General features: G+C 38.9%; 1 protein-coding gene across 13 annotated transcripts in view; it reads left to right on the forward strand.

The window, feature by feature from the left end:
- Positions 1 to 27,832, forward strand: part of LOC105710001 (neutral alpha-glucosidase C) — a 161,668-nt gene that overhangs the window by 9,598 nt on the left and 124,238 nt on the right. For 12 of the 13 annotated variants that reach the window (XR_010338604.1, XR_010338608.1, XR_010338605.1 and 9 more), the window contains exons 4-7: positions 6,658 to 6,785; positions 11,720 to 11,902; positions 16,521 to 16,566; positions 27,302 to 27,368. Coding sequence is in view for 8 of the 13 variants with exons in the window: in XM_064365934.1 (XP_064222004.1) it covers positions 6,658 to 6,785; positions 11,720 to 11,902; positions 16,521 to 16,566; positions 27,302 to 27,368 (424 nt within the window). In the remaining 5 variants the exon portion in view is untranslated. Of the gene's footprint in view, positions 1 to 2,403; positions 2,592 to 6,657; positions 6,786 to 11,719; positions 11,903 to 16,520; positions 16,567 to 27,301; positions 27,369 to 27,832 lie in introns of those variants that run through there. The other variant, XM_064365941.1, reaches the window with a different exon arrangement.

Consider the following 27,832-nt stretch of genomic DNA (forward strand, 5'->3'; position numbering starts at 1 on the left):
TCACCTGAGGTCAGGGGCTTGAGACCAGCTTGATAAACATGATGAATCCCCATCTCTACTAAAATACAAAAATTAGGCCAAGTGCAGTGGCTCACGCATGTAATTCCAGCACTTTGGGAGGCCGAGGTGGGCGGATCACAAGGTCAGGAGTTCAAGCAGCCTGACCAACATAGTATAACCCCATCTCTACTAAAAATAAAGTTAACCACACATGGTAGCATGTACCTGTAGTCCCAGCTACTCTGGAGGCTAAGGCAGGAGAATCTCTTGAACCCGAGAGGCAGAGGTTGCAGTGAGCTGAGATCGCACCACTGCGTTCCAGCCAGACTCAGGAAAAAAAAAAAAAATTAGCTGGGCATGGTGGTACATACCTGTAGTCTCAGCTCCTCAGGAGGCTGAGGCAAGAGAATTGCTTGAACTTGGAAATCAGAGGTTGCAATGAGCCAAGATTGTGCCACTGAACTGCAGCCTGGGCAACTCAATGAGACTCTGTCTCAAAATTCTTTTTTTTTAAATAACAAAGAACGTCTGTTAAAAATGGTTTCTGGGATAAGATGGGTATTTCAAGGAGATTGCACATTAAGATATGATTTGAGTGTGATCTGAAGTTTTAAAATAAACTGCATACATACACTTATTCAGAATGATAGCTTTTTATTTCAGGTTGAGAAGGACAGCTCACAGTCTAGGAGGATCATGTTCAGCTCACAGCTGCAGTTCTCAAATTGCACTGATCACGCAGATTCTGACAAATCCAATACTCTCGGTTCCTGCCTGCCTCTACATCTTTACAACCCTTAAATCAGTAATTCAGAGTTGTCAAGATTTGTTAATTTTTGAATTTCTTCCTCTCAATTTCCTTCCCTAATCTGCTGCTTAATAAACAACCAGGAAGCAGAACCAAGCTTCATTTTACATTGTGTTAGGCTGCCATAACCAAATACCACAGGCTGGGCGGCTTAAACAACAGATATTTATTTCTTGCAGTTCCAAAGGCTGCAGATTCCAAGATCAAGGTACCAGCAGCTTCACTGATTGGTGAGGGCACTCTTCCTGGTTTGTAGATGGTTGCCTTCTTGTGCCCTCACATAGTGGAGAGAGTGTGCGCAAGCTCTCTTGTCTTTTTTTTTATTTTTTGAGATGGAGTTCCGCTCTTGTCACCCAGGCTGGAGTGCAATGGCGAGATCTAGGCTCACTTGCAACCTCCACTTCCCAGGTTCAAGCAGTTCTCCTGCCTCAGCCTCTCAAGTAGCTGGGATTACAGGCATGCACCACCATACCCAGCTAATTTTTGTGTTTTTAGTAGAGATGGAGTTTCACCATGTTGGCCAGGCTGAACTTGAACTCCTGACCTCAAGTGATCTGCCCACTTTGGCCTCCCAAAGTGCTGGGATGAGAGGTGTGAGCCACTGTACCCTGGCCCTCCCTCTGGTCTTTTTTTTTTTTTTTTTGAGATTGAGTCTTGCTCTGTCACCCAGGTTGGAGTGCAGTGGCAGGATCTCAGCTCACTGCAACCTCCGCCTCCTGGGCTCAAGTGATTCTCTTCTCTAAGCCTCCTGAGTAGCTGGAATTACAGGCATGTGCCACCATGCCCTGCTAATTTTTTTGTATTTTTAGTGGAGACAGGGGTTTCACCATATTGGTTGGGCTGGTTTCGAACTCCTGACCTTGTGATCTGTCTGCCTTGGCCTCCCAAAGTGATGGGATTGCGGGTGTGAACCACTGCACCTGGCCTGGTCTTTTCTTATAAGGGCATTAATTCATTCCTGAGGACTTGCTCAACCTAGTGACCTCATCTAAACCTAATTACCTCCCAAGGGCTTCATCTCTGAATAGCATCGTATAGTGGGTTAGAGCTTTCATAGCAAATTTTGGGAAGACACCATTCAGTCCATAGCAAACATGATGTTCCTAGGACATAGATCTGTTACAAAACAAGCTGGCATGTTGACCTGTGTGTTGTTGCCAGGTCAGAACATTCAGGCTTTGGAGGAAAGCCAATTGCAGGTTCAGATGCTTAAGTTTTCTCACGTAGGGTCCTAATATAGTGTCGTGCTTATTTCTGATGACAGAGTAATCAGGTATATATTTAGTAAAGCAGCTTCCAGAAGAAAATATAAAAAGAAAATGATCAGGAAAGCGTTGACTGCTTTTTTAGAATTCAGTTCTGTTTTTTTTCCTACTACTATCAGTTTTCTATCTTCAGTGGAAGTTTGATCTGGATTGAGGAAGAGAGATCTAGTCTTGTTATCTAGGCAAAGAAAAATGTATGCTGTCTTCTGAGTCTAGCTTAAATAGCACTGCTAGCGAAGATGTCTGGAGCAATCTGCTTTATATTGCTCATTATGATGCTTTCTCATTATATAGGTGACCATTTGGCAACATGCTTATTTTCTTTTGCAGTCTGTTTGTAAGGTTTCACCAGAGACACCACTTCCAGCAGCATCTCCAAGGATGCAGGAATATCTCTGAACACCTCTATGAAGTTACCCCTTGCTTCTTCATCTAAGCCTAATGAAAATGTGGCTTTGCCCAACCAGCCACCCTCTCAGCAAAGGAGGCACAACTACCACTTGTTAGCCAGTACTGTGTCTGCAGAAATGGCCAGAAACAGGCAGCTAACTTGGGAATTGGCCAAAAATTCAGAAGGGCTAATTGTCCTTGGGGAACAGGCCAATGCCCAGCCAAAGGTTGCCAATATTCTTTTTTTTTTTTTTTGAAGATGCAGTCTAGCTCTGTCAACCAGGCTGGAGTGCAGTAGCGTGGTCTTGGCTCACTGCAACCTCCACCTCCTGAGTTCAAGCAATTCTCCCACCTCAGCCTCCGGAGTAGCTGGGATTACAGGTGCCTGCCACCACGCCCAGCTAATTTTTGTATTTTTAGTAGAGACGGGGTTTCACTGTATTGGCCAGGCTGGTCACAAACTCCTGACCTCATGATCTGCCCACCTCAGCCTCCCAAAGTGCTGGGATTACAAGTGGGAGCCACTGCACCCGCCCGAGATTGCCAATATTCTTTGTAGAAAATCAGTGCTTGCAATAAACCAACTGGCTACAAATGTGGAAGGGATAATTAGTACCCTACAGCAATTTAATGAACTATTCATTCCCTGGATCCTGGGAGGTCTTGCTCACAGCTGAGAGGTGGTCGCTCATGTTCTAGGCCCTTTAGGTTACAGTTCTTTATGTAATAGTGAAGAGTCCTCGTGCTTCAGGAAGAGCAAGCTCAACCTATCAAGGAGGTGTTATCGGAGTCATAATTTTCCTACTTAACACCCACTGCAAATTTAAATATGTGTTCTAGGGCTGTTCTGTTAACTCTGTTATGATCTTTACAAGTAGTGATTCCAAGTTCTGATGAATAAAAAGTTTTTGTTTTAACGTATTTATGATCAGCCCTATGCTTGAAGACATAGACAAAGCTATTTCTAACACCATGATGTTTACAAAATATCTGATATTTTCGCCTATGTGACCATAAAAAAAACTAGCTTGTGGATAACAAACCACCACGTTTTAATTGCTTTTATTTAGTAGGGGAGAAATAAGACAGGAAAAGAGAATTAATGCTCTTTTTCCCAGCCTGTGAGAGGTGGGCTTCTGAGTAAAGGTATATGAAAAACTGAGTAGAGGCTTGTAGTACTAAAATGAACCTCCAAATGTATTATTTTCTTTGAGGATTTATGTCAGCTTCTTTGTGTAAATGGACATTAACAAACCTTATTTTTCAGAGATGGGGTCTCACTTTGTTGCTCAGGCTGGAGGGCAGTGGTTACTGATGGGTGCAGTCATGGTACTCTGTAACCTTAAACTACTAGGCTCAAGCAATTCTCTTGCCTCAGCCCCACTGAGTAGCTGGGGCTCTATGCATGCACCACCCATTGGCACGTCTTAAATATTTCTAAGAGCAAAACCCATGCTCTCTGACCTCATTTTAACTATCCATTTAAAGTTATTAGATGTATGTTCATTTATTTTACATAAATTGATCTGGCTGCAATTTGAGTGTGACTACTTATATTATCTAATAATTAATACTAAATTTAAGGAGTCCAACATCTGTAACTTCTTAATGTATTTTTTCATTGTCATTTCCAATCATCACTAATAGGAGGAAGAGATTTGGTAGTTTATTTGTATATTATTTTATTTATAAATATCTAGCAGGTCCCAGCAAATAAAAAAGGAATATCTACAAATTCTTACTATTTTAGGTAGAAGGATATAACAGTCATGTCCAGACTTTTTGAAAGAGCAAGGATGTGGTAGAAGGATTGGGAAAGAACTGGCAGTTAAGCCTCAGGGAGGTGGCTTTTAAACTGTCATCACCGAGCCCTGAAGTTTCCACAGAGGTGCCTCAGGACTCAATACAGGAAAGGCAGGGGACCCTAAGGTGGGACACTGAGCAATTCCCCACTGTCTTTAACCCAAATGGCTTTACTTACTAGATTTCTGAGAGTCTGCTGATATTTAAAAAAAAAAAAAAAAAAAAGCTAATAAGAAAAAAAACACATGAGCCCAGATCATAGGAGCAAATGCATAGTAAAGTCTAAGGAAAGTAGTGCCTGGACGAAGAAAGCTATGTTGGTAATAATAAGAGATAAGAATGAATTTGTTCATTGATTAAAGGATTTAAAAAAAAAAGAAGTCTGGGCATGGTGGCTCACACCTCTAATCCCAGCACTTTGGAAGGCTGAGCCAGCAGGATCGCTTGAGGTCAGGAGTTTGAGACCAGCCTGGTCAACATGGTGAAACCTCATCTCTATTAAAAATATGCAAATCAGCCTGGCATGGTGGCGCACACCTGTAATTCCAGCAACTCAGGAGGTTGAGGCACAAGAATCGCTTGAACCCAGGAGTCAGAGGGTATAGTGAATTGAGATTGTGCCATTGCACTCCAGCCTGGTTACAGAGCAAGACTCCATTTCAAAATAAGACTCCTTTTGACGGAGCAAGACTCCATTTCAAAATAAATATATAAATAGATAGATATATTTAAAGAAAGAATGACTGAATATTGCTAAATTTCAGAGCAATTTTTGCTAACATAAGTTTGCTAAATTGAATTAAAATTGAAATAGGATTTAGCTCAGATCTATACATGAAGTCATTATGGTGAATGCAGGGTTATTGCTCCCTCTTTTTTCCACCTGGGCTGCAGCCTGAAGAACAGAATATACAGGTCAGTCTGGTTTAAACAAAAATTAGTTGTTGTTTTTTTCCAGAGAAAGCTATTTTACTGAAAATGGAACAATCTCTGAGTGAATAACTAGATGCAATTTGTTAATCATATATAGGCAGACAACCTATATGCCCCCTGCTTAGAACGTTCTTGCCCGTTTTTGCCTACTCAAAGTCCTACTAATTCCTGTGGCCCTTTACTCCTCCAGAGAATGTCCAGAACTCTTCACCCTACAGTGATCATTAATAACTCCCTTCCTTAATCTCTTGCCTTTCTACTTTAGCACTAATCACAGAATGCTCTGTGTTAGCTTTGCATCTCTTTTATCTCTAAATTGTAGCATCCCCAAAAATTTAGTCTTTGCAATAATAGATGCCAAATAAATGTTAATTGAATTGCATTTGAGAGAGCAATGGAAATATATGTTTAGTGAGAGAATACATAAACAGAATTTGAGCTTTATTTTGACTTGGACATATTTCCAAATGTTAAAATTCTGATAGTATACTAAAAGTAGTTTAAATATATAAAAGAACATTAAACATGTAAGCAGTAATTACAGTATGATAACTATTGCATCATATCCCTGTCTTAGAATATATAGAAAAGGATCCACAGCTGTAGTACTGTTTACTTGGTCACTGTTCAGTATCATGTTACAGTTTAACTGCCCTAATCGCTTCCCTGTATTCACAAGAGGCAAAGTTCCAGGAATGTCACTTTTCTGGTGCTGGCTTGATAGTCTCCATACTTCTTATCTTTTACTTGCACCACATTGTACCCATTCTATGCTATGTCACACAACTTACCCAGCTTAGCTGTCATTTAACAGACATAATGGTAACAACACAGGTACCCAGTAGTAACCAAAACTTGGCTTCATACTTCATGAAGAATTTGCAATTGACTAGTGTGGCATGGCCCACCAGTTGAAAACCATGGTCTTAAAATATTTTTCTGATCTAGATGCCTCATTTTGTAGCCTGAATCCAGTCATTTCTATTATCCTAGAACTTGTTGTTCTGTGTCTCATTTTTCAAATTCTGTATTATCTTCATGGTTCTTACAATGTTTCCGTGTCCCATCATAGGCAGAATTTTACCTACATCCCCCAGCCTCTTGTAAAAGTTCCCCAGGCCTATTCCCAGCTGTAAATGAATCTATTTCAGTTTGATTTTAGTCATTCACTGTAATTGTTAATAGAGACTCCTTTCACTCTAAAGATCCTGGTTTGGACAATTACATGTTCACCTAGCCACAGAACACATTTAGAGATATTTCTTGCTGCTACCACAGCTATAGCCAAGCAAGTACCTACATAGACTGGGGAGCTTCTTAAAAAAAAAAATTGCCAGTGTTCTCCAATTTGCTTGGCCTTTCATAATTTAAACAAATACTTTTCTAAGTATTGTAATTTGTACAAAATCGGCCATCAGTTGGATAATCTGTTCAAGCTAATGTCTTGTCTGTTTCCAGGTTCCTCTCCTGGCTGAAATTTATGGTATAGAAGGAAACATTTTCAGGCTTAAAATTAATGAAGAGAGTCCCCTAAAACCCAGGTATGAAGTTCCTGATGTCCTCACAAGCAAGCCAAGCACTGTAAGGTAAGCCAAGGAGCAAGGTATCTTAGAGACACACCCGATATGTTCTTTTTTTGTATCTTGAGTAGTAAATTTTGTTATGTGCACCTCCTGTTTTGGCTGTTCAAAACTACAGTCATTTGCAGAGTTATAGGTTGGTGCAAAAGTAATTGTGGTTTTTGCTATTACTTTTAATGTGTTCAGTTATTTGGGGATCAGTTTATCCGTTTTCCTTATTATCCATTCTGTTTATTCCTCATCCACCATTTGATTTGTCAGGACTTATTTAAAGGGGAGAAGCAGAACGTTGATCCCTGCTCTCCTTCTCACAAAGAAAGTGGTTTTATTAGCCAGACTATTGGAGCAAGTAGAAGGAAAGCTACTTACTTTACTCACTCAGATTAGCAGCAGGGCTCCAGAGATCTAATATGCAAGCCAAACTCCCATGCTTACAATAATTTACACAGTTAGACAGACTCACTTTTAATTAAAAGTGAGTCTCAGAAGTCTGACAGGTAATTTTACTTAGAGTCAAGGTAAATTAATAATCAATGTCTAGGTGAAAAACAATCTTTGGGGACTAAAGCATTTTCAAGTACTTGCAAAACCTTCATCTGTTCTCATAACACTTTCCAGTGATATTTGAACTCAGTTTTGCTGGCTGGTTTTTATTATGTTTTCATATTATTTCACTAAAGGAATATAAGATTATGCCAGATGCTTTAATTTTCACTGTATCATTACCACAGTTTTATGTAGTTTATTTTTTCCATGAAAATCTTATAAAAGGTCAATAGATTATAAGGAGAAATTAATTCAGTTATTATAGAATCATCAAAAGTTTAAAATATATCTATTCACTGAGCCACACTATATGCCAATAAATTAGTAAACATAATTTTTAAATTTAATTTTATTCTTTTAATAGAGACAGAGTCTTGCTATGTTGTCCAGGCTGGTTTCAAACTCCTGGCCTCAAATAATTCTCCCTCCTGTTCCTCCCAAAGTGTTGGGGTTATAGGCATGAGCCACCACGCCTGCCCTAAATAAGAATTTAAAAGAGACTGTTTCTCAAGGCTTTTGTACTTTGGCAATTGAATCAATGCATACATATAACCTCTTGGCCACAATATATTATTTTCTACTATCCTGAAGGATTTACTTTATTAGTACAGCCTTCACAATTTTTACACTGTGTTCATAGGTAAGTTAATCTGTAATTTTCTTTTTCCAGGCTGTCTTTGCCATGTTTTAGGGTCCAGGTGATAATTGACTTGGTATGGTAAATATGATATTCTACTTCTGTTCTGACTTCTTTCTAGAGGGCCTTTGGCTACTGTAGTAACTGGCAAGCTAAAAACTACATTTCTTCATTTCCCAGACTCCTTTGTAGCTACAGTTTCTGATGTAATTAGTTTCCACTGATCAGATGCCCTTAAAAAAACTTTGATTTCAGCACTGAGTTCCACATTTCGCTTATATGGATTTGGCACCTCTAGACTGAGTATAAAGCCATTAGGTAGGGACATGATTTATTCACCTCTGAATTATAGTTAAGGTGGCATGACCCTAGAGCCCAGCAGTTGTCATAGTGACTTCTCATAATCCAGCTTCCTGATTCTAGCTAAGATAGAAGGTCAATTGGCCATGCAGTTATGCAGTATTGTACTAGGGATCATTCCTGGACATGCAGCCTGGAACCTACTACCTCAACCCTTCCTGTGAGGTTGTAAGCAACAAATTATTCATATGAAGTCATTTATTTTCTGCTTAAAATAGCCAGAGTTGTTTTTGTTTTCTACAATTAAGCCTTGGTCGATATAGTAGTTGGTATTAGAAATGAGTATAAGCAACAGCCCCTCAAGGATGGGAATATGAGATTGGCTGGCTGACCTAGTTGGATTCGGAGGCAGTGTGGATGTATTTACTAATAGAGGATGGGATATTATTGTTACAGGCTGAATTGTGTCCCCTCAAAATTCAGGTGTGGAGCCCTAACCTCTGGTACCTCAGAATGTGACTGTATTTTGAGATAGGGCCTTTAAAACAGTAAATAAGTTAAATGGGGTCATTAGGATAGGCTCTAATCCATTATACCTGGTGCCCTTGTAAGAAGAGGAGATTAGGACACAGACACAGGCACAGAGGGACAACCATGTGAAGACACAGTAAGAAGGCAGCCATCTGCAAGCCCAGGAAATAGGCCTCTCAAGAAACCCAACTTTCTGACACCTTGATCTAGGACTTCTAGCCTCCAGAATTTTGAGAAAATAAATTTCTATTGTTCAACTACCCAGTTCATGATATTTTCTTATGGCAGCCCTGCCAAACTAATACAACTAATAATAGACTACAAAATTCCGTGGCAATGCTACTTAAATAACTACTGGTGGACAACTAAAATAAAGTGGCCCATTGAAAGCCAGCAAAGACGTAGGGCCATACTGCATTATGATTATCATGCAGAATTCAGAGCTCTGAGGTGGCTTGGCTGCTTCAACTTCACTGAAGAGTTTAAAGAAAGAAAACAGTGGTCTCAGGATTTTAGATTCTTAGCTCAAGGTATTGTCAGAAGATTGATAGTTTTCTGTGACAATCCTAAAAGTCCTCCTATCTCCTGTAGCTGCAGTTACATGTAACTGAAAATCGGATGCAGAGTTTGATATTGCGGGTCACTGAATCAGGCCATAATTTGAATTCACAGCCTCATCAGGTCTGTGAATTTCAGGCATTAACTGGGAAAACGTAGGACTTCTCAAAATTGAACAGTAGGTTGAGTGCAGTGGCTCACACCTGTAATCCCATTACTTTAGGAGGCCAAGGCAGGAGGATTGCTTGAAGTCTAGGGTTATAGACCAGAATGGACAACAAAGTGAGACTCTGTCTCTACAAAAAATTAAAAAATTAACTGGGTATGGTAGCACACACCTGTAGTCTTAGCTACTCAGGAGGCTGACGTGGAAGGATCACTTGAGCTCAGTAGTTCAAGGCTGCAGTGAACTAGTCACACCACTGCACTCCAGCCTGGGTGACAGAGCAAGACCCTGTCTCTAACAAAATTAACAATTTTTAAAAAATTGAATAACAACATTTGGGAAGAGTTGGATAATTCTAAATAGTCAAACATCAGAACTCTACTGGCCCTGCCATTTCAGCAGAAGCAACTCCTCCTATAAGGGCAGGTGAAAGTTGATCCTGCCTTGCTTGGATACCCTGTATTGACCTCACCTAAAATATACAGGCACGAGGATTCCAGTGCTCCTTGTTCCCAACCCCTACCATCCTTCACTGCCTCCAAACCCATCATCAGAGTCAGATCCCAACATGCCCAGAGAGCCAATTACAGTCAAACCCAGGAGGAGAAGGCTTGCATGCCTGAAGACTATAAGACTATATAATGGCAAAAAAAAAAAAAAAAAAAAAAAAACTGGGAAATATGCATGGAAATGGTTTCTGAGGAATTCCTAGACCAGAAAGAAGGGACTTAATTCTAGATCAGGCTAAATGTATTGACACAGGTACATGTACCAGAGAATGTAGATTTGATATGCTAGCTTGGGCAGCTGAGAATGGCTCTAACTGATGGCTTAGTTGTTTAATTATACTCTGAACTCAGCTATGGATTCTGCTGAATGAAGCTGAGATATCAGGAATTCCTTGGCACAGTATAGAGGAAATGATCTATAGACTTATAGAGAAAGAGATGTTGAAGTGAATTCATCTCATGCAACCAGCTCATCTAGGCCCTCTGGATTCTGTTCCCCACGAGAATCCAGAACGTACTCCCTTCACTGAGAAACTGATGAGAGAGCACTTGGAAAGCATTGTAGTGAACATCTTCCTCTTGTGCGCTGGAGGTAATGGTGGAAAATTATGCCATTAAAATGGTCTCCCTGATTTCAGTGGAGATGATGAGACTCCAGGTATCAGAGGCAGAGTAGAAACATTTAGTTGTCAGAGACAGGGTGAATATAATTCCATTATATGTGATAGGGCCCATGTAGTACTCAAATGGTTTAATGCTTGGGGCAGTAAGCAATTTATGGTGGGTTACAATAGACTGAAATATATGGACTGAAGTCCTACTTAATGGAATAATCAAAAGAACTCTGTCTAGGTTCAATGAAGAGTGAGAGACAGCTTCTCAGCCATCTCCAGAGTTAGTATGTTGCTTGAAGAGGAGGCCTACAATCCATGGAGAAGGACTGAAAAGACATAATAAGGACATGAACTGTCTCTTTTTACCTTCCTTAAAGAGTCCTGGGAACATTTACTAGGGACACTGTGCTCTGGAGAAAGGGAAATATCTAGCTTTGAGGGGATTTTAAGTGCTGTGTCTGAGCTTACATAATTCTTGTGGATCTAAAACATCCTAACAGTGTACCTGGGAAGTTAGAGGCTGGTGAGAATCAGAGAATAAATAAGTAAATTTGACCTGGTTCCATCTCACTGTGGACTCAATCTGTGTTATTTCCTCAGTTTCTGAGTATGTGGTTGGAATGAGAAAAAAAAACGATATTTATTTTACGCACCAAAATCTAGAAAGTTACTAGACTTTCCAGACCAAGGTGATGACAATGATGATAGCTAACATTATTGAGTGTTTTTTTAAAATGTGTCTGGCACTGTGTCAAGAGCTTTACACATGTGATCTCATTTAATTCTCTCCAAAAACTTTGTTGTTGCTTTTGTTATTTTCACTTTACAGATAAGGAAACCAAGACCTAGAAAGGTTGGATAACTGTGTTATACAAAGTTATGAAGCATATGGTAGAGTTATGCTCAATTTAAGCTCTTTGACACCAAAGCCAATGCTCTCGTTTACATTTCTTTATTGCCTTATCTATGGCTATGTCACATGAATATTGATTTACTAATTAATTATTTGAAAGTACAAATCACATAGGGTCATGTAAACCTGTAGCAGCTTATTTTTCTCTTCCTGCTTTGTTTTCTAGACTGATTCCATGCTCAGGGGACACAGGCAGTCTGATATTGGCAGATGAAAAAGGAGACCTCAAATGTCATATCACAGCAAACCCATTCAAGGTAGACTTGGTGTCTGAAGAAGAGGTTGTGATGAGCATAAATTCCCTGGGCCAATTATACTTTGAGCATCTACAGATTCTTCAAAAACAAAGGTATTTTTATACATTACTTGACACATAAAGACCTTAAGATAACCTGATTATGAATATCAGTTGCCTATATAGATAACATATCACCATAAAAAATAGGTTTGCCTTATTTGCTCTAGTATTGTTCTGAGAAATTTTATCTTTTCACCTGGGAAGGTGAGTACAGGCTTTATGACAATAATGAATCCCAAACTTTTGTAAATGTTACACTCTTAACATGTCCTTTGTGTGACTGATGGTGTTCTCTCCCCTGTATACCCTTCCATTAAAGCACTCTGTTGACCCAACAAATGTTAATGTGAACTAGCATACCTTCATAATTTCACTTCACTGCCTTATAATAACACAAATTACCCTAGACTTGAATACTTGTCCAGGAATTTTCTGGGACCATCTGCTTGATCAAAGCTGTTCGTGTGGGCTGCTCACATGAATTAGGAAGTGTTGGTAAGGAGGAGATTCTTTCTCCATTTTTACCAATACTGTTTTAAAATCTTTTAGTCTATAGTTCTCTCTATTTTTATCACAATAATGAACATATTATATATGATCTGCAGAAATCATTCAACTTTCATTATTTAAGCATAGTTTTTTTTCTGGGTTTCAACTCATTTCCATTTTAAAATTTTGATACTAAAAATATCTCATTTGCTCATCTTAGAACTAATACTTGTTCATCATAGGCAAATTAGAAAACATTGAAAAGAAGAAAATTTAAACTCCCTATAATCTCTCCACCTACTGTGTTGGTGCCTTATCAATATTAAGTACTTGTTTAACTGAAAAATACTGATAATAGCATAACAAATATCTGTGTACCCACTCCCCATGTTCTTTATATTTAAAACCTTTTTTCTAGCCAATCACAGTGGCTCACTCCTGTAATCATAACTCTTTGGGAGGTTGAGGTGGGCAAATCAATTGAGCCCTGGAATTTGAGGCCAGCCTGGGCAACATGGTGAAACCCTGTCTCTACAAAAAATACAAAAAAATTAGCCAAGTGTAATGGCACTTGCCTGTGGTCCCAGCTACTTGGGAGGCTGAGGTGGGAGGATCACTTGAGCCCAGGAGGTCAAGACTGCAATGAGCTGTGATCATGCCTCTGTACTCCGGCCTGAGCAACAGAGCAAGATTCTGTCTCAAAACAAACATCCCCCTCAAAAAAACCCACATTTTTTCTTTTGTAAACCCTCATTATTTTGCTTTCTTTTAAAGGTTGTTTTCTTTCCTAAGTTGATTTTTTTATTATGTAGAAGAGGCACATGGTACAAAGGAGTATATGTTAATTTACATTTCTATATAGTAAAGAGTCTCCTTTACCCTTTGTCCTCTAGCTGCTCACTTCCCATGCTTGAAAGTACTATGTTCCAGCTGGGCACTGTGGCTCATGCCTGTAATCCCAGCACTTTGGGAGGCCAAGATGGGTGGATCATCTGAGGTCAGGAGTTCTAGACCAGCCTGGCCAACATGCTGAAACCCTGTCTTTACTAAAAATACAAAATTTAGCCAGGTGTAGTGGCACATGCCTGTAGTCCCAGTTACTCGAGAGGCTGAGGCAGGAGAATCACTTGAACCCAGGAGGCGGTTGCAGTGAGCTGAGATCATGCCACTGCACTCCAGCCTGGGCGAAAGAGCAAGACTTGTCTAAAAAAAAAAAAAAGGTAATGTGTTTCCAATTTTTTGTGTATCCTTTCAGAAACAATTTATGTATGTACATTTTATATATACTTTGACTTTTCCTTTCCTGACACAATGGCACCACCTTTACACATTATTTTATACCTTGCTTTCTTTCTCTTAACAATATGATAATTCTTAATTTCTTTAAAGCAGCTATATAATTTCTGTTAAATGGCTGTCCCATGATTCACTGAGTAAATTCTCTATTGAGGGATTTAAAGTTGTTTCTAATTTTGTTTTACAACTAATTAGTTTACTAATAACCTTGAATATGTGTCATTGTGCATATATAAAGGTATATTTATAGTATAGAGTCATAAAAGTATAGTTGTTGATCAGATGATTTGTGCATTTGTAGTTTTGATAGGTATTGCCAAATTGCCTTTCATAGAGGTTGTACTGCTTTATATTTCCATTATTTACGTTTATATTTATAATTATATTTGTGTTAGGAAAATTAGATGATCTAACTGGAAAAATTTTTATGTTAGATTCTAACCTCATAACATTAACAAAAATAAATTGCAGATGAATAAAAATTAAACATAACAAGACATAAAAATAGAGGAAAGTATAGAACAATATTTTTGTAATTGTGATAGTGTGACATAAACTGAAGAGCATAAGGAAAAGATTGATACATTTGGTTACTTACACCTTTTAAGCTTTGATTCTACTCAGAAAGCAACAAAAGAAAAAAATAAGCTTTAATATAGACACACACACACACACACACACACACACACACACACACCCTGAACAAAATTAAAGTCCAGGACTTCCAGTTTCCCATCTGGCATATAAGGAGCTTAGAAGTCACTACTCCATCCTAACAATGACTAAAAAGCTTAACAAATTAATTTTTACCTTATATAGTTTGATGTTCTGTTAGGCACATATACACATTAAGGATTGCTATGTTGGGCTGGGTGCAATGGCTCATGGCTATAATCCCAGCACTTTGGGAGACCAAGGCAGGTCGATCATCTGAGGTCAAGAGTTCGAGACCAGCCTGTCCAACATGGTGAAACCCCATCTCTACTAAAAATATAAAAATCTAGCTGGGCATGGTGGCATGCGCCTGTAGTTCCAGCTACTTGGGAGGCTGAGGCAGGAGAATCGCTTGAACCCAGGATGCGGAGGTTGCAGTGAGACAAGATCGCACCATTGCACTTCGGCCTGGGCAACAAGGGTGAAACTCCATCTCAAAAAATAAAAAAAGGATTGTTATGTCTGCTTGGAGTATTGATCCCTTTATCATTTTGTAATATCCCTCTTTATCCCCCCAAATTTTCCTTGCTCTGAAATCTGTTCTGTCTGAAATTGATATAGTTACTCCCATTTTCTTTTGATTGGCGTTAGGATAGTATAACTTACCTCCAGAGGTAACCAGTTTAGTAAATCTTGTGTTAATCGCTTCCTTGGGTTTTGGCGTTTGTTTTGTTTTAAGACAGAGTTTCGCCCTTGTTGCCCAGACTGGAGTGTAGCGGTGCAATCTCAGGTTACTGCAACCTCTGCCTCCCACGTTCCAGCAATTCTCCTGCCTCAGCCTCCCAAGTAGCTGGGATTATGGGCACCCGCCACCATATCCAGCTAATTTTTGTCTTTTTAATAGAGACAGGGTTTCACCATGTTGACCAGGCTGGTCCCGAACTCCTTATCTCAGGTGATCCACTTACATCAGCCTCCCAAAGTGCTGGGATCACAGGTGTGAGCCCCCACACCTGGTCTTCTTGGGGTTTTTAATAGCATTCCCACATATTATCAATTCCCAAACAACATATTATTTGGGTTTGTCTTTTCTAAAACAACTTTTAGGTAATAAAAGTATACTGTATACATCCTTTTTTTTTTTTTTTTTTCTGAGACAGAGTCTTGCTCTATCGCCAGGCTGGAGTGCAATGGCACAATCTCGGCTCACTGCAACCTCCGCCTCCTGGATTCAAGTGATTCTTCCGCCTCAGCCTCCCGAGTTGCTGGGACCACAGGCACGTGCCACCATGCCCAGCTATTTTTTGTATTTTTAGTAGAGACGTGGTTTCACCATGTTGGCCCGTGATGGTCTCGATCTCTTGACCTCGTGATCTGCCCACCTTGGCCTCCCAAAGTGCTGGGATTACAGGCATGTACTGTATACATTCTTTTGTAATGTATTTTTCACTCAATTTTTTTTCTTTTTCCTTTTTTTGGAGAGACGGGATCTCACTGTGTTGCCCATTAAATGTATAAAAGTTAGCCTACGTCATTCATGCTCATAGAAATACAAATTGAATTACATTTATTTTTTCTACAGTTTTAGATTGGCAAAGACTGAAAGATTGATAAGGTCCAGTATTGTTAAGAATGTGGGGAAATGAGCACTCAAATACAACTGTGGGTGGAAGAATAAATTCTCACAATCATTCCAAAAGACTGTACATTATGGTGCTGTGTTCCAGCAGTGAGGAGAGTCACACCAAGTGAGGGGAGCTATATTCTATTTTGCTTACGGTTTTGTTGAAATATTATAGGCATGTATAACCTTCATAATAAGAAATGGTAAAAGTATTTTTAACAAGGTTAACAAGAAAATTCAAATACTTCTACATTTTTTAAGAAATCAAGCTATTAGATTAATGTTCATCATTACTGTGCAATTTTATAAACTCATTTTTCAATTTTTTTTTATTTTTCAAAAAATGAGATCTCACCATGTTACCCAGGCTGTCATTGAACTCCTGGGCTCATGTGACCCTCTAGTCTCAGCTTTCCAAGTAACTGGGATTGCAGGCAGGCACCACTGTGCCTGGCTTCATTTTTATTTTTATAATTATGTTATATTCAATATGTTAAAGGATACAACTTATGGGGTCTCAGAAGTTGGAAATGAAAATCTTTATCATTGAACAAAATTCTTTCAGTCTTGCCATTGAGTGAAACAACTTTATTTTTGTTAAAACAGAACTGCTAAAGAAAACGAGGAGGAGGCATCAGTGGACACCTCTCAGGTAATCTAGATAGATCCATTTATTGTTATCTTTTTCACCATCCTCATAATGATGGGGCATATACGGAATTCTCTTTCTTCCTTCTACAGAAGGGTGCTTGTTAAATGATCTACTACATATAAATAGGACCACTCATTTCTTTGGCTCACCTTGTAATCTCATTGATTCATTCATTCATTTCTTCATTCATTCATAAAAACAAATGCTTCCTGAGTGCCTGCTTTTTGCCAGGCACTATTGCTAGGCGAGGAGAATCAGCCTTGAATAAAATAAATTCCAAACATGTTCTCATAGAAATTAGAATCTATTGGCAAAGATAGACATTGAGTAAGTAATTATAAGCATAAGGATTGTTACAAAATGGCGCTATAGAAGAATACGAGAGACCTGGCCAAAATGAGGGTCAGGAAAGACGTTTTGAGGGAAATAATGTTAAAGCTGAAACTGATATATTAGTATACATGAGTCAAAACGGTGGGAAAGAACATTCCAGGTAGAGGAAATTGCATATTCAAAGATCTGGAGGTAGGACAGAGCACATTTGAAGAAATGGAATATGTATGCAATATATATTTATTTTAGCTAGAAGAAGGAAAGCAAAGGAGAGGGTGGTATGTAATGAGGCTAGAGAGATAGGCAGGGCAGTTCTGTGGAGAGATTTGTAATAATTCTTTTATCCAACAATTGTTTGTTAAGTACCTCCTATATCCCAGGCATTGTTCATGGAATTGGTGAGACATCATTGAAAAATCTAAGTCCCCCATTTATCATGGAACTTACTTCCTTCCAAGCCATGTTAACCTTTCTAAGTTTGTCCTAAGAGCAAAGGAAAACTTTGGAAAGATTCTAAGTAGCAAAGATACATGTTCTTATTTCTATTTTTAAAAGATTATTTTGCTGAATTGTGAAGAATGGATACTCCAGAAATCTCTGTCTTCATCCACAGTCACATGTATCTTCAAAAGAGCACTTTTCACGATATTGATTCTTCCTATCCATGAGGATGGAATGTTTTTCTATTTGTGTCCTGTCTTATTTCCTTGAGCAGTGGTTTGTAGTTCTCCTTGAAGAGGTCCTTCACATCCCTTGTTAGGTGTATTCCTAGGTATTTTATCCCTTTGTAGGAAATTCATGATTTGACTCTCTATTATGGATGTAAAGGAATGCTTGTGATTTTTGCACATTGATTTTGTATCCTGAGACTTTGCTGACATTGCTTATCAGTTGAAGGATTTCCTGGGCTGAGATGATGGGGTTTCCTAAATAAGAATCATGTCATCTGCAAACGGAGACAATTTGACTTCCTCTGTTCCTGTTTGAGTATGCTTTATGTCTTCCTCTTGCCTGATTGCCCTGACCAGAACTTCCAATACTATGTTGAGTAGGACTGGTGAGAAAGGGCATCCTTGTCTTGTAACAGTTTTCAAAGGGAATGTTTCCATCTTTTACCCATTCAATATGATACCGGCTGTGGGTCTGTCATAAATAGCTCTTATTATTTTGAGATATGTTCTATCAATATGTTGTTTATTGAGAGTTTTTAACATGAAGGGATGTAGAATTTTATCAAAGGCCTTTTCTGCATCTATTGAGATAATCATGTGGTTTTTGTCTTTGGTTCTGTTTATGTGACAGATTATGTTTATTGATTTGCATATGTTGAACCACCCTTGATCATGATGGATAAATTTTTTGCTGCTGGATTCACTTTGCCAGTATTTTGTTGAGGAGTTTTGTACTGATGTTTACCAAGGATACTGGCTTGAAGTTTTCTTACTGCCCAAAGTAATTTAGAGATTCAATGCTATTCCCATCAAACTACCATTGACATTCTTCACAGAATTAGAAAAAACTACTTTAAATTTCATATGGAATCAAAGAAGACCTTGTATAGCCAAGACAGTCCTCAACAAAAAGAACAAATCTGGAGTCATCATACTACCTGACTTTAAACTATACTACAAGGCTGCAGTAACCAAAACAGCATAGTACTGGTACCAAAACAGACATATAGACCAGTAGAACAAAGCAGAGACCTCAGAAATAACACCACACATCTACAACCATCTGGTCTTCAACAAAGCTGACAAAAACAAGCAATGGGGAAAGGATTCCCTGTTTAATAGATGGTGTTGGGATAACTGGCTACCCATATGCAGAAAACTGAAACTGGACCCCTTCCTTACACTTTATACAAAATTAACTCAAGATGAATTAAAGACTTAAACGTAAGACCTAAAACCATAAAAACCCTAGAAGAAAACCTAGGCAATACCATTTAGGACATAGGCATGGACGAAGAGTTCGTGACTAAAACACCAAAAGTAATGGCAACAAAAGCCAAAATTGACAGATGGGATCTAACTAAACTAAAGAGCTTCTGCACAGCAAAAGAAGCTATTGATTTCAAATATTGGCCAAGATGGCCAAATAGGAACAGCTCCAGAGCGCAGTTCCCAGCAAAAGCGACGCAGAGGGAGAATGATGGCCACATTTCCAACCGAGGTACCAGGTGCATTTCAGTGGGACTGGTTGTACAGTCGGTGTATCCCAAGGAGGGTGAGCCGAGGCAGGGTGGGGTGCTGCCTCATCCAGGAAGTGCAGCAGACCAGAGGACCCCCTCCCCCCACTACCGCTTACCCAATGGAGGCCATTGGGCGCTTTTCCAGCCACTCCAGCACTCCGATTTAGATACTGCACTACTCCCATGGTCCTTACGGCCCACAGAACAGGAAATTCCCACCAGCCAACAAACACTGCAGGTTTCCAGCACAAAAACCTGCACAAATCTGGGCAGCCATTTTAACTGGTGCCTGGAACACCTGCAAGACAGAATTTCAATAGCTGAATTGATCAAGAAGAAGAAAGGATGTCAGAGATTGAAGACCAACTCAATGAAAGAAAACGAGAAGGCAAGATTAGAGGAAAAAGAGTAAAAAGAAATGAACAAAGCCTCTAAGAAATATGAGATTATGTGGAAAGACCTAATCTACGTTTGATCGGTGTGCCTGAATGTGACAGGGAAGATGAATCCAATCTGGAAAACACTCTTAAGGATATATCCAGGAGAACTTCCTCAACCTAGCAAGGCAGTCTAACATTCAAATCCAGAAAACACAGAGAATACCACAAAGATATTCCTCAAGAAGAGCAACCCCAAGGCACATAATCTTCAGATTCATAAGGGTTGAAATGAAGGAAAATATGCTAAGTGCAGCCAGAAAGAAAGGTCAGGTTACTTACAAAGGGAAGGCTATAGGACTTACAACGGATCTCTCTGCAGAAACCCTACAAGCCAGAAGAGAGTGGGGGCCAATATTCAACATCCTTAAAGAAAAGAACTTTCAACCCAGTATTTCATATCCAGCCAAACTAAGCTTCATAAGTGAAGGAGAAATAAAATTCTTTACAGACAAGCAATTGCTGAGAGATTTTATCACCACCAGGACTCCTGAAGGAGTACTAAACATGGAAAGGAACAACCAGTACCAGCCACTGCAAAAACATTCCAAATGATAAAGACAGATGGGATTGTGTCAAACCCATTGACACAATGAAGAAACTACATCAACTAATGGGCCAAACAACCAGCTAGCATCAAAACAGCGGGAACAAATTCACACATAGCAATATTAATCCTAAATGTAAACGGGCTAAATGCCCCAATCAGACACAGACTGGCAAATTGGATAAAAAGTCAAAACCCATCAGTGTGCTGTGTTCTGGAGACCCATCTCACGTGGAAGGACACACATAGACTCAAAATAAAGGGATTGAGGAAGATTTACCAAGCAAATGGAGAGCAAAAAAAAGCAGGTGTTGCAATCCTAATCTCTCATAAAACAGACGTTAAACCAACAAAGATCAAAAGAGACAAAGAAGGGCATTACATAATGGTGAAAGGATCAATGCAACAAGAAAAGCTAACTATCCTAAATATATATGCACCCAATACAGGAGCACTCAGATACATAAAGCAAGTTCTCAACGACCTCCAAAGAGACTTAGACTCCCACACAATAATAGTGGGAGACTTTAATACTCCACTGTCAATGTTAGATCAATGAGACAGAAAATTAACATGGATATGCAGGACTTGAATGTGGATCTGGACCAAGCGGACCTATAGACATCTACAGAACCGTCCACCCCAAATCCACAGAATATACATTCTTCTCAGCAGCATGTCACACTTACTCTAAAATTGACCACATAATTGGAAGTAAATAATTCCTCAGCAAATGCAAAAGAAGAGAAATCGTAACAACCACTCTCTCAGACCACAGTGCAATCAAATTAGAACTCAGAATTAAGAAAATCACTGAAAACTGTACAACTACATTGGAAACTGAACAACCTGCTCCTGAATGACTACTGGATAAATAATGAAATGAAGGCAGATATAAAGATGTTCTTCGAAACCCATGAAAACGAAGTCACAACGTATCAGAATCTCTGGGACACATTTAAAGCGGTGCCTAGAGGGAAATTTATAGCACTCAATGCCTATATGAGAAGTGAGGAAAGATCTAAAATTGACAACCTGTCGTCAAAATTAAAAGAGCTAGAGGAGCAAGGTCAAACAAATTCAAAAGCTAGCAGAAGACAAGAAATAACTGAGATCAGAGCAGAACTGAAGGGGATAGAGACACAGAAAAGCCTTCAAAAAAATCGATAAATCCAGGAGCTGGTTTTTTGAAAAGATCAACAAAATAGATAGACTGCTAGCCAGACTAATAAAAAAGAAAGAAGAATCAAACAGATGCAATAAAAAATGATAAAGGGGATATCACCACTGATTCCACAAAAATACAAACTACTATCAGAGATTACTACAAACAACTCTGTACATAAACCAGTAAATCTAGAAGAAATTGATAAATTCCTAGACACTTACGTGCTCCCAAGACTAAGCCAGGAAGAAGTTGAATCCCCAAATAGACCAATAACAAGGTCTGAAGTAGAGGCAGCAATTAATAGCCTACCAACCAAAAAAAGACCAGGTCCAGATGGATTCACAGCCGAATTCTACCAGATGTACAAAGAGGAACTGGTACCATTCCTTCTGAAATTGTTTCAAACAAAAAGAGAGAATCCTCCCTAACTCATTTTATGAGAACAACATCATGATACCAAAACCTGGCAGAGATACAACTAAAAAAGAAAATTTCAGGCCAACATCTATGAACAACATCGATGCAAAAATCTTCAATAAAATACTGGCAAACCAAATGCAACAGCACATCAAAAAGCTTATCTATCATGATCAAGTAGACTTCATCCCTGGGATACAAGGCTGGTTCAACATATGCAAATCTATAAATGTAATCCATCACATAAACAGAACCAAAGATAAAAACCACATGATTATTTCAATAGATGCAGAGAAGGCCTTCAACAAAATTCAATAGCCCTTTATGCTAAAAACTCTTAATAAAATAGGTATTGATGGAATGTATCTCAAAGTAATAAAAGCTATTTATGACAAACCCACAGCTAATATCATACTGAATGGGCAAAACCTGGAAGCATTCCCTTTGAAAACTGTCACTAGACAAGGATGCTCTCTCTCACCATTCGTATTCAGCATAGTATTGCTAGTTCTGGCCAGAACAATCAGGCAAGAAAAAGAAATAAAGGGTATTCATTTAGGAAAAGAGGAAGTCAAATTGTCTCTATTTGCAGACGACATGATTGTGTGTTTAGAAGACCCCATCGTCTCAGCCCAAAATCTCCTTAAGATGATAAGCAACTTCAGCAAAGTTTCAGGATACAAAATCAATGTGCAAAAATGACAAGCATTCTTACACACCAATCACAGACAAAGAGCCAAATCATGAGTGAACTCACATTCAAAATTGCTACAAAGAGAATAAAATACCTAGGAATACAACTCACAAAAGACATGAAGGACCTCTTCAAGGAGAACTACAAACCACTGCTCAAGGAAATAAAAGAGGACACAAACAGATGGAAAAATGTTCCATGCTCATGGTTAGGAAGAACCAAAATTGTGAAAATGCCATACTGCCCAAAGTAATTTATAGATTCAATGCTGTCTCCATCAAACTACCATTGACCTTCTTCACAGAACTGGAAAAAAACATCTTAAACTTCATATGGAACCAGAAGAGAGCCCCCATAGCCAAGACAATCCTAAGCAAAAAGAACAAAGCTGGAGGCATTAGGCTACCTGACTTCAAACCATACTACAAGGCTACAGTAATCAAAACAGCATGGTACTGATACCAAAACAGAGATATAGACCAATGGAACAGAACAGCAAACCACCACACCTTGGAAGTAACACCACACATCTACAACCATCTGATCTTTGAAAAACCAGACAAAAACAAGCAATGGGGAAAGGATTCCCTGTTTAATAAATGGTGTTGGGAAACTGGCTACCCGTATGCAGAAAGCTGAAACTGGACCCCTTCCTGACACCTTATACAATCCAGATGGATTAAAGATTTAAACATAAGACCTAACACCATAAAAACCCTAGAAGAAAACCTAGGCAACACCATTCAGGACATAGTCATAGGCAAGGACTTCATGACTAAAACACCAAAAGCAATGGCAACAAAATCCAAAATAGACAAATGGGATCTAATTAAACATAAGAGCTTCCGCACAGCAAAAGAATCAATCATTAGAGTGAACCATCAACAAACAGAATGGGAGAAAATTTTTGCAATCCACCTATCTGACAAAGGGCTAATATCCAGAATCTATAAAGAAGTCTAAGAAATAAACAAGAAAAAAAAAAAACCATCAAAAAGTGGGTGAAAGATACGAACTTTTCAAAAGAAGACATTTATGTGGCCAACAAACATATGAAAAAATGCTCATCATCACTGGTCATTAGAGAAATCCAAATCAAAACCACATTAAGATAACATCTCACGCCAGGTAGAATGGTGTTCATTAAAAAAATCTGGAGACAACAGATGCTGGAGAGGATGTGGAGAAATAGGAATGCTTTTACACTGTTGGTGGAAGTGTAAATTAGTTTAGCCATTGTGGAAGACAGTGTGGCAATTCCTCAAGGATCTAGAAATAGAGATTCCATTTGACCCAGCAATCCCATTACTGGGTATATACCCAAAGGATTATAAATCATCTTTTATAGAGACACATGTACATGTATGTTCATTGCATCACTGTTTACAATAGCAAAGACTTGGAACCAACCCAAATGGCCATCAAAGATAAACTGGATAAAGAAAATGTGGCACATATATACCATGGAATACTATGTAGCCACAAAAAAGAAGAGTTCATGTTCTTTGCAGGGACGTGGATGTAGCTGGAAACCATCATTCTCAGCAAACCAACCCAGGAACAGAAAACCAAACACTACATATTCTCACTTATAAGTGGGAGTTGAACAGTGAGAACACATAGACACAGAGAGGGGAATATCACACACTGGGGCCTCTTGTGGGGTGGGGGATTAGGGGAGGGATAGCATTAGGAGTAATACCTAATGTAGATGACAGGTTGATGGGTGCAGCAAACCACCATGGCATATGTATACCTATGTAACAAACCTGCACGTTCTGCACATGTATCCCAGAACTTAAAATATAATGAAATAAATAATAAAAATCAACATAAAATTAATAAAACCCACTGTTCAGAGATTAAAGAAAAAAAAAGAAAATATGGTACATATACACCATGGAATACTATGCAGCCATAAAAAGGAATAAGATCATGTCCTCTGCAGGGACATGGATGAAGCTGGAAACCATCATCCCAGCAAACTAACACAGGAACAGAAAACTAAATACTGCGTGTTCTCACTCATAAGTGGGAGTTGAATAAAGAGAAAACATGGACACAGGGAGGGGAACAACACACACCAGGGCCTGTTTGGGGGTGGAGGGTGAGGGGAGGGAACTTAGAGGATGAGTCATTGGCTACAGCAAACCACCATGGCACATGTGTACTTGTGTAACAAACCTGAACATTCTATATGTGTATCTTGTTTTTCTGTTTTTTTAATTTTGTTTTTGTTTTTTTCTAAAAAGAAATAAAAACAAAGAGCCCTGACAATACATAGATTAGGTAGTGGTTTTGAGTCACAGACCCTTTTGCAAGAATCTGATGGAAACTATGAGTTATCTTTGTAGAAAAATTAAAATTGTTCATACTATTTAAGGGAGTTAATGGACTCTAAAGCCCATCCAGGGACCCCAGAATAATAGCTTCTACATTATGCATTCAGGTGTTTTGTTGTTGTTGTTGTTGTTTTAATAACATACAGCTGGCTGAGTATGGTGACTCATGCCTGTAATCCCAACAGTTAGAGAAGCCAAGGAGGGAGATTGCTTGAGCCCAGGAGTTCAAGACCAGACAAGGGAACATAGTGAGATTTGTCTCTATAAAAAAGAAAAAGAAAAAAATTAACCAGGCTTGGTGACATGCGCCAGTAGTCTCAGCTACTCGGAAGGCTGAGGCAGAAGAATTACTTAAGCCCAGGAGGTCAAGGCTGCAGTGATCATACCACTGCACTCTAGCTTGGATGACAAAGCAAGACCTTGTCTGAAAAAAAAAAGCACAGGTTTGCTTTACAGAAGCTTTAGTTATGAAGAAACAACCTAGAAATGGGCAACGAGCCATTTAAAGAAATACACATTTCACACATACACAATTTTTTTTAAAGTTTTTTTTTTTCTACTAGGGAAAATAAGACTTTTATAAAGGTAAGCAAGTTTCTACCTTTGCTTCAAAAGATTATGGACCTGAGCAGTCATTGCCATCCCAGTTGACCTGACTTCTCAAACTAGCACAAGAATGTCGCCAATAGTTTGGCTGATTGAAGCAGAGGGGTAAAGTGCCCATCTCAGCAAAAACAAATCTCTTCATAGGATCTCTCCAAACAGACCTAAGTTACTTGGTTCTAAATGTTTTCGCTTCACATATTTACAAGAAAAAAAGTTTTTAAATTCTTACATACATAAAGACTCCATTTTTCAAAGTGCATTCATATTTTGGTTCCTGTAAAGATATTCATGTAAGAGTTATGGCAGTTCCTCAAAAAATTAAACATAGAATCACAATATGATCCAACAATGCCATGGAACTCAAACAGATACTGGTATGCCTATGTTCATAGCAGCCTTATTCACAATAGCCAAAAGGTGGAGGTAACCCAAGTCTCCATTGATGGACCAAACAAAGTGTGGTAAATATATACAATGGAATATTATTTAGTCTTAAAAAGGAAGGAAATTCTGATACATGCTGAAACATGGGTGAAACTTGAAGATGTTACCCTAAGTGAAGTAAACCAGTTACAAAAGGACAAATTATACATCATTCTACTGTAGGAGATACCTAGAGTAGTCAAATTCATAGAGATAAAGTAGAATAGTGGCTGCCAGGGACTGGTATTGGGGGAAATGAGGAGTTGCTGTTTAATGGGCAAGGAGATTCAGTTTGGGATGATGAAAAAGTTCTGCAGATGGGCAGTGCTCAGGGGCTTCCACAGAGACCCCACCCACCCCACCCCACCCCTGGGCACTTCCTGGAAAATAATAACAAATTTAAAAAAAAGTTATGGAGGCCAAGTGTGGTGGCTCATGCCTATAATCCCAGCTCTTTGGGAGACTGAGGCGGGTGGATCATGAAGTCAAGAGATCAAGACCATCCTGGCCAATATGGTGAAACCCCATCTCTACTAAAAATACAAAAATTAGCTGGGCGTGGTGGTGTGTACCTGTAATCCCAGCTACTCAAGTAGCTGAGGCAGGAGAATCCCTTGAGCCCAGGAGTCGGAGGTGGCAGGGAGCCGAGATCACACCACTGCACTCCAGCCTGGTGACAGAGCAAGACTCTGTCTAAAAAAAAAAAAAGTTCTGGAGATGGATGGTGATAATGTTATTGAGCAAAAGAGCTCGCTCCCTGATGCACTAGAAGCCAATACTATGACACCGGGTTTTTGAGAACAGAAAATGTTTTTATTGCAGGTCAACCAACAAGGAAATAGGAATCCAGCTCAAATCTGTCTCTGTGCTGACTTTAAGGCAGTAATTTTATTAGAAAGCTTTAGGGAGTAGACTCTGGGATTATATTATAGCGGGTGGTTGGTGGAAGGAAAGGGAGGTCTGAAAAGTCTTTGGGTGTGTGCAGTTATCTCTTCATGTTTTCTCATGGGTCACGTGCAAATTCAGATTGAATTATTATGAAATATGTGGTGGCAATTCAGGCTGTGTTGCCAGCAAGCTTGTTCTAGTTGGCCGTATTAGTTCCAAATGATTTCAGCCAGTTTTTTAATCTCACAAGCAGAGGGTTTTAGCATTTCAGCAACTTGTTTATTTTCTTTTCTGCTATCCTATAAGCTCAAGAATTTCTGTTAATCACTGGCTTATTTAACTGTTTAAGGTACAATCAATAGTTGCACAGCAGTGTGAATGTACTTAATGCCACTGAACCTGAACTTTATACTTGAAAATAATTAAAATGGTTAAATTTTATGTTGTGTATATTTTACCACAATAAAAAAACATATTCATGTCAGCTAGGGTTCATAAAGATGATTGTTGACATGTATATAGAACATAGATTTAATTGGTTCAATATACTGACATCACACATTGGTCTTCTAAAAGATAAACTCACTTTCTCATTCTATTTTAAAAAATCCAAATAAAATGTGCTATTGCGGTAAACACATTTGTTGCAACTTGTAAACTCAGTTTGCTCCCTTTTTTTGTATCAACAGGAAAATCAAGAGGATCTGGGCCTTTGGGAAGAGAAATTTGGAAAATTTGTGGATATCAAAGCTAATGGTAAAGTTGAAACTGGTATAGTAATAAAACAGATCAGTCCAAAAAAGGCTACGTAATTCGATCTAAAAGCCCCTTGATCTTTGGCACCTAAAACAGGTGACTTTAACAGAAGAACAGAAATCCCAGATTGGATTCACTATCTTTCAATAAGGCATTGCAACAGAGAAATAGCAATTATATGCTTTTTGTGGGAAGCGTAAAAGAAATAGAAACCACATGGAGCTTACGGTCTCATGGAGAGGCCTAGATCAGCACATTGCTTGCCCTGTCCATTAGGTAAGGCAGCTACAAATTCCACATTCAACTTTTATGAGAGTGAAGTGATGAGAAACCCAAGTTGTAGAGCTCCTTATTTGCAACATTTCAAGCCAGTGGTTCTCAACCTTCTCTGGGCCTCCCCATCATTCTCATGGGTCTCACATGCCCATCTGTCACATTTCTCACCAGGGTTAGTGATAGAATTG

This window comes from Aotus nancymaae, unplaced genomic scaffold (genome assembly GCF_030222135.1).
Source record: "Aotus nancymaae isolate 86718 unplaced genomic scaffold, 86718_ANA_hifiasm-v0.15.2.pri h1tg000062l, whole genome shotgun sequence".
NCBI classification, from domain to species: domain Eukaryota; kingdom Metazoa; phylum Chordata; class Mammalia; order Primates; family Aotidae; genus Aotus; species Aotus nancymaae.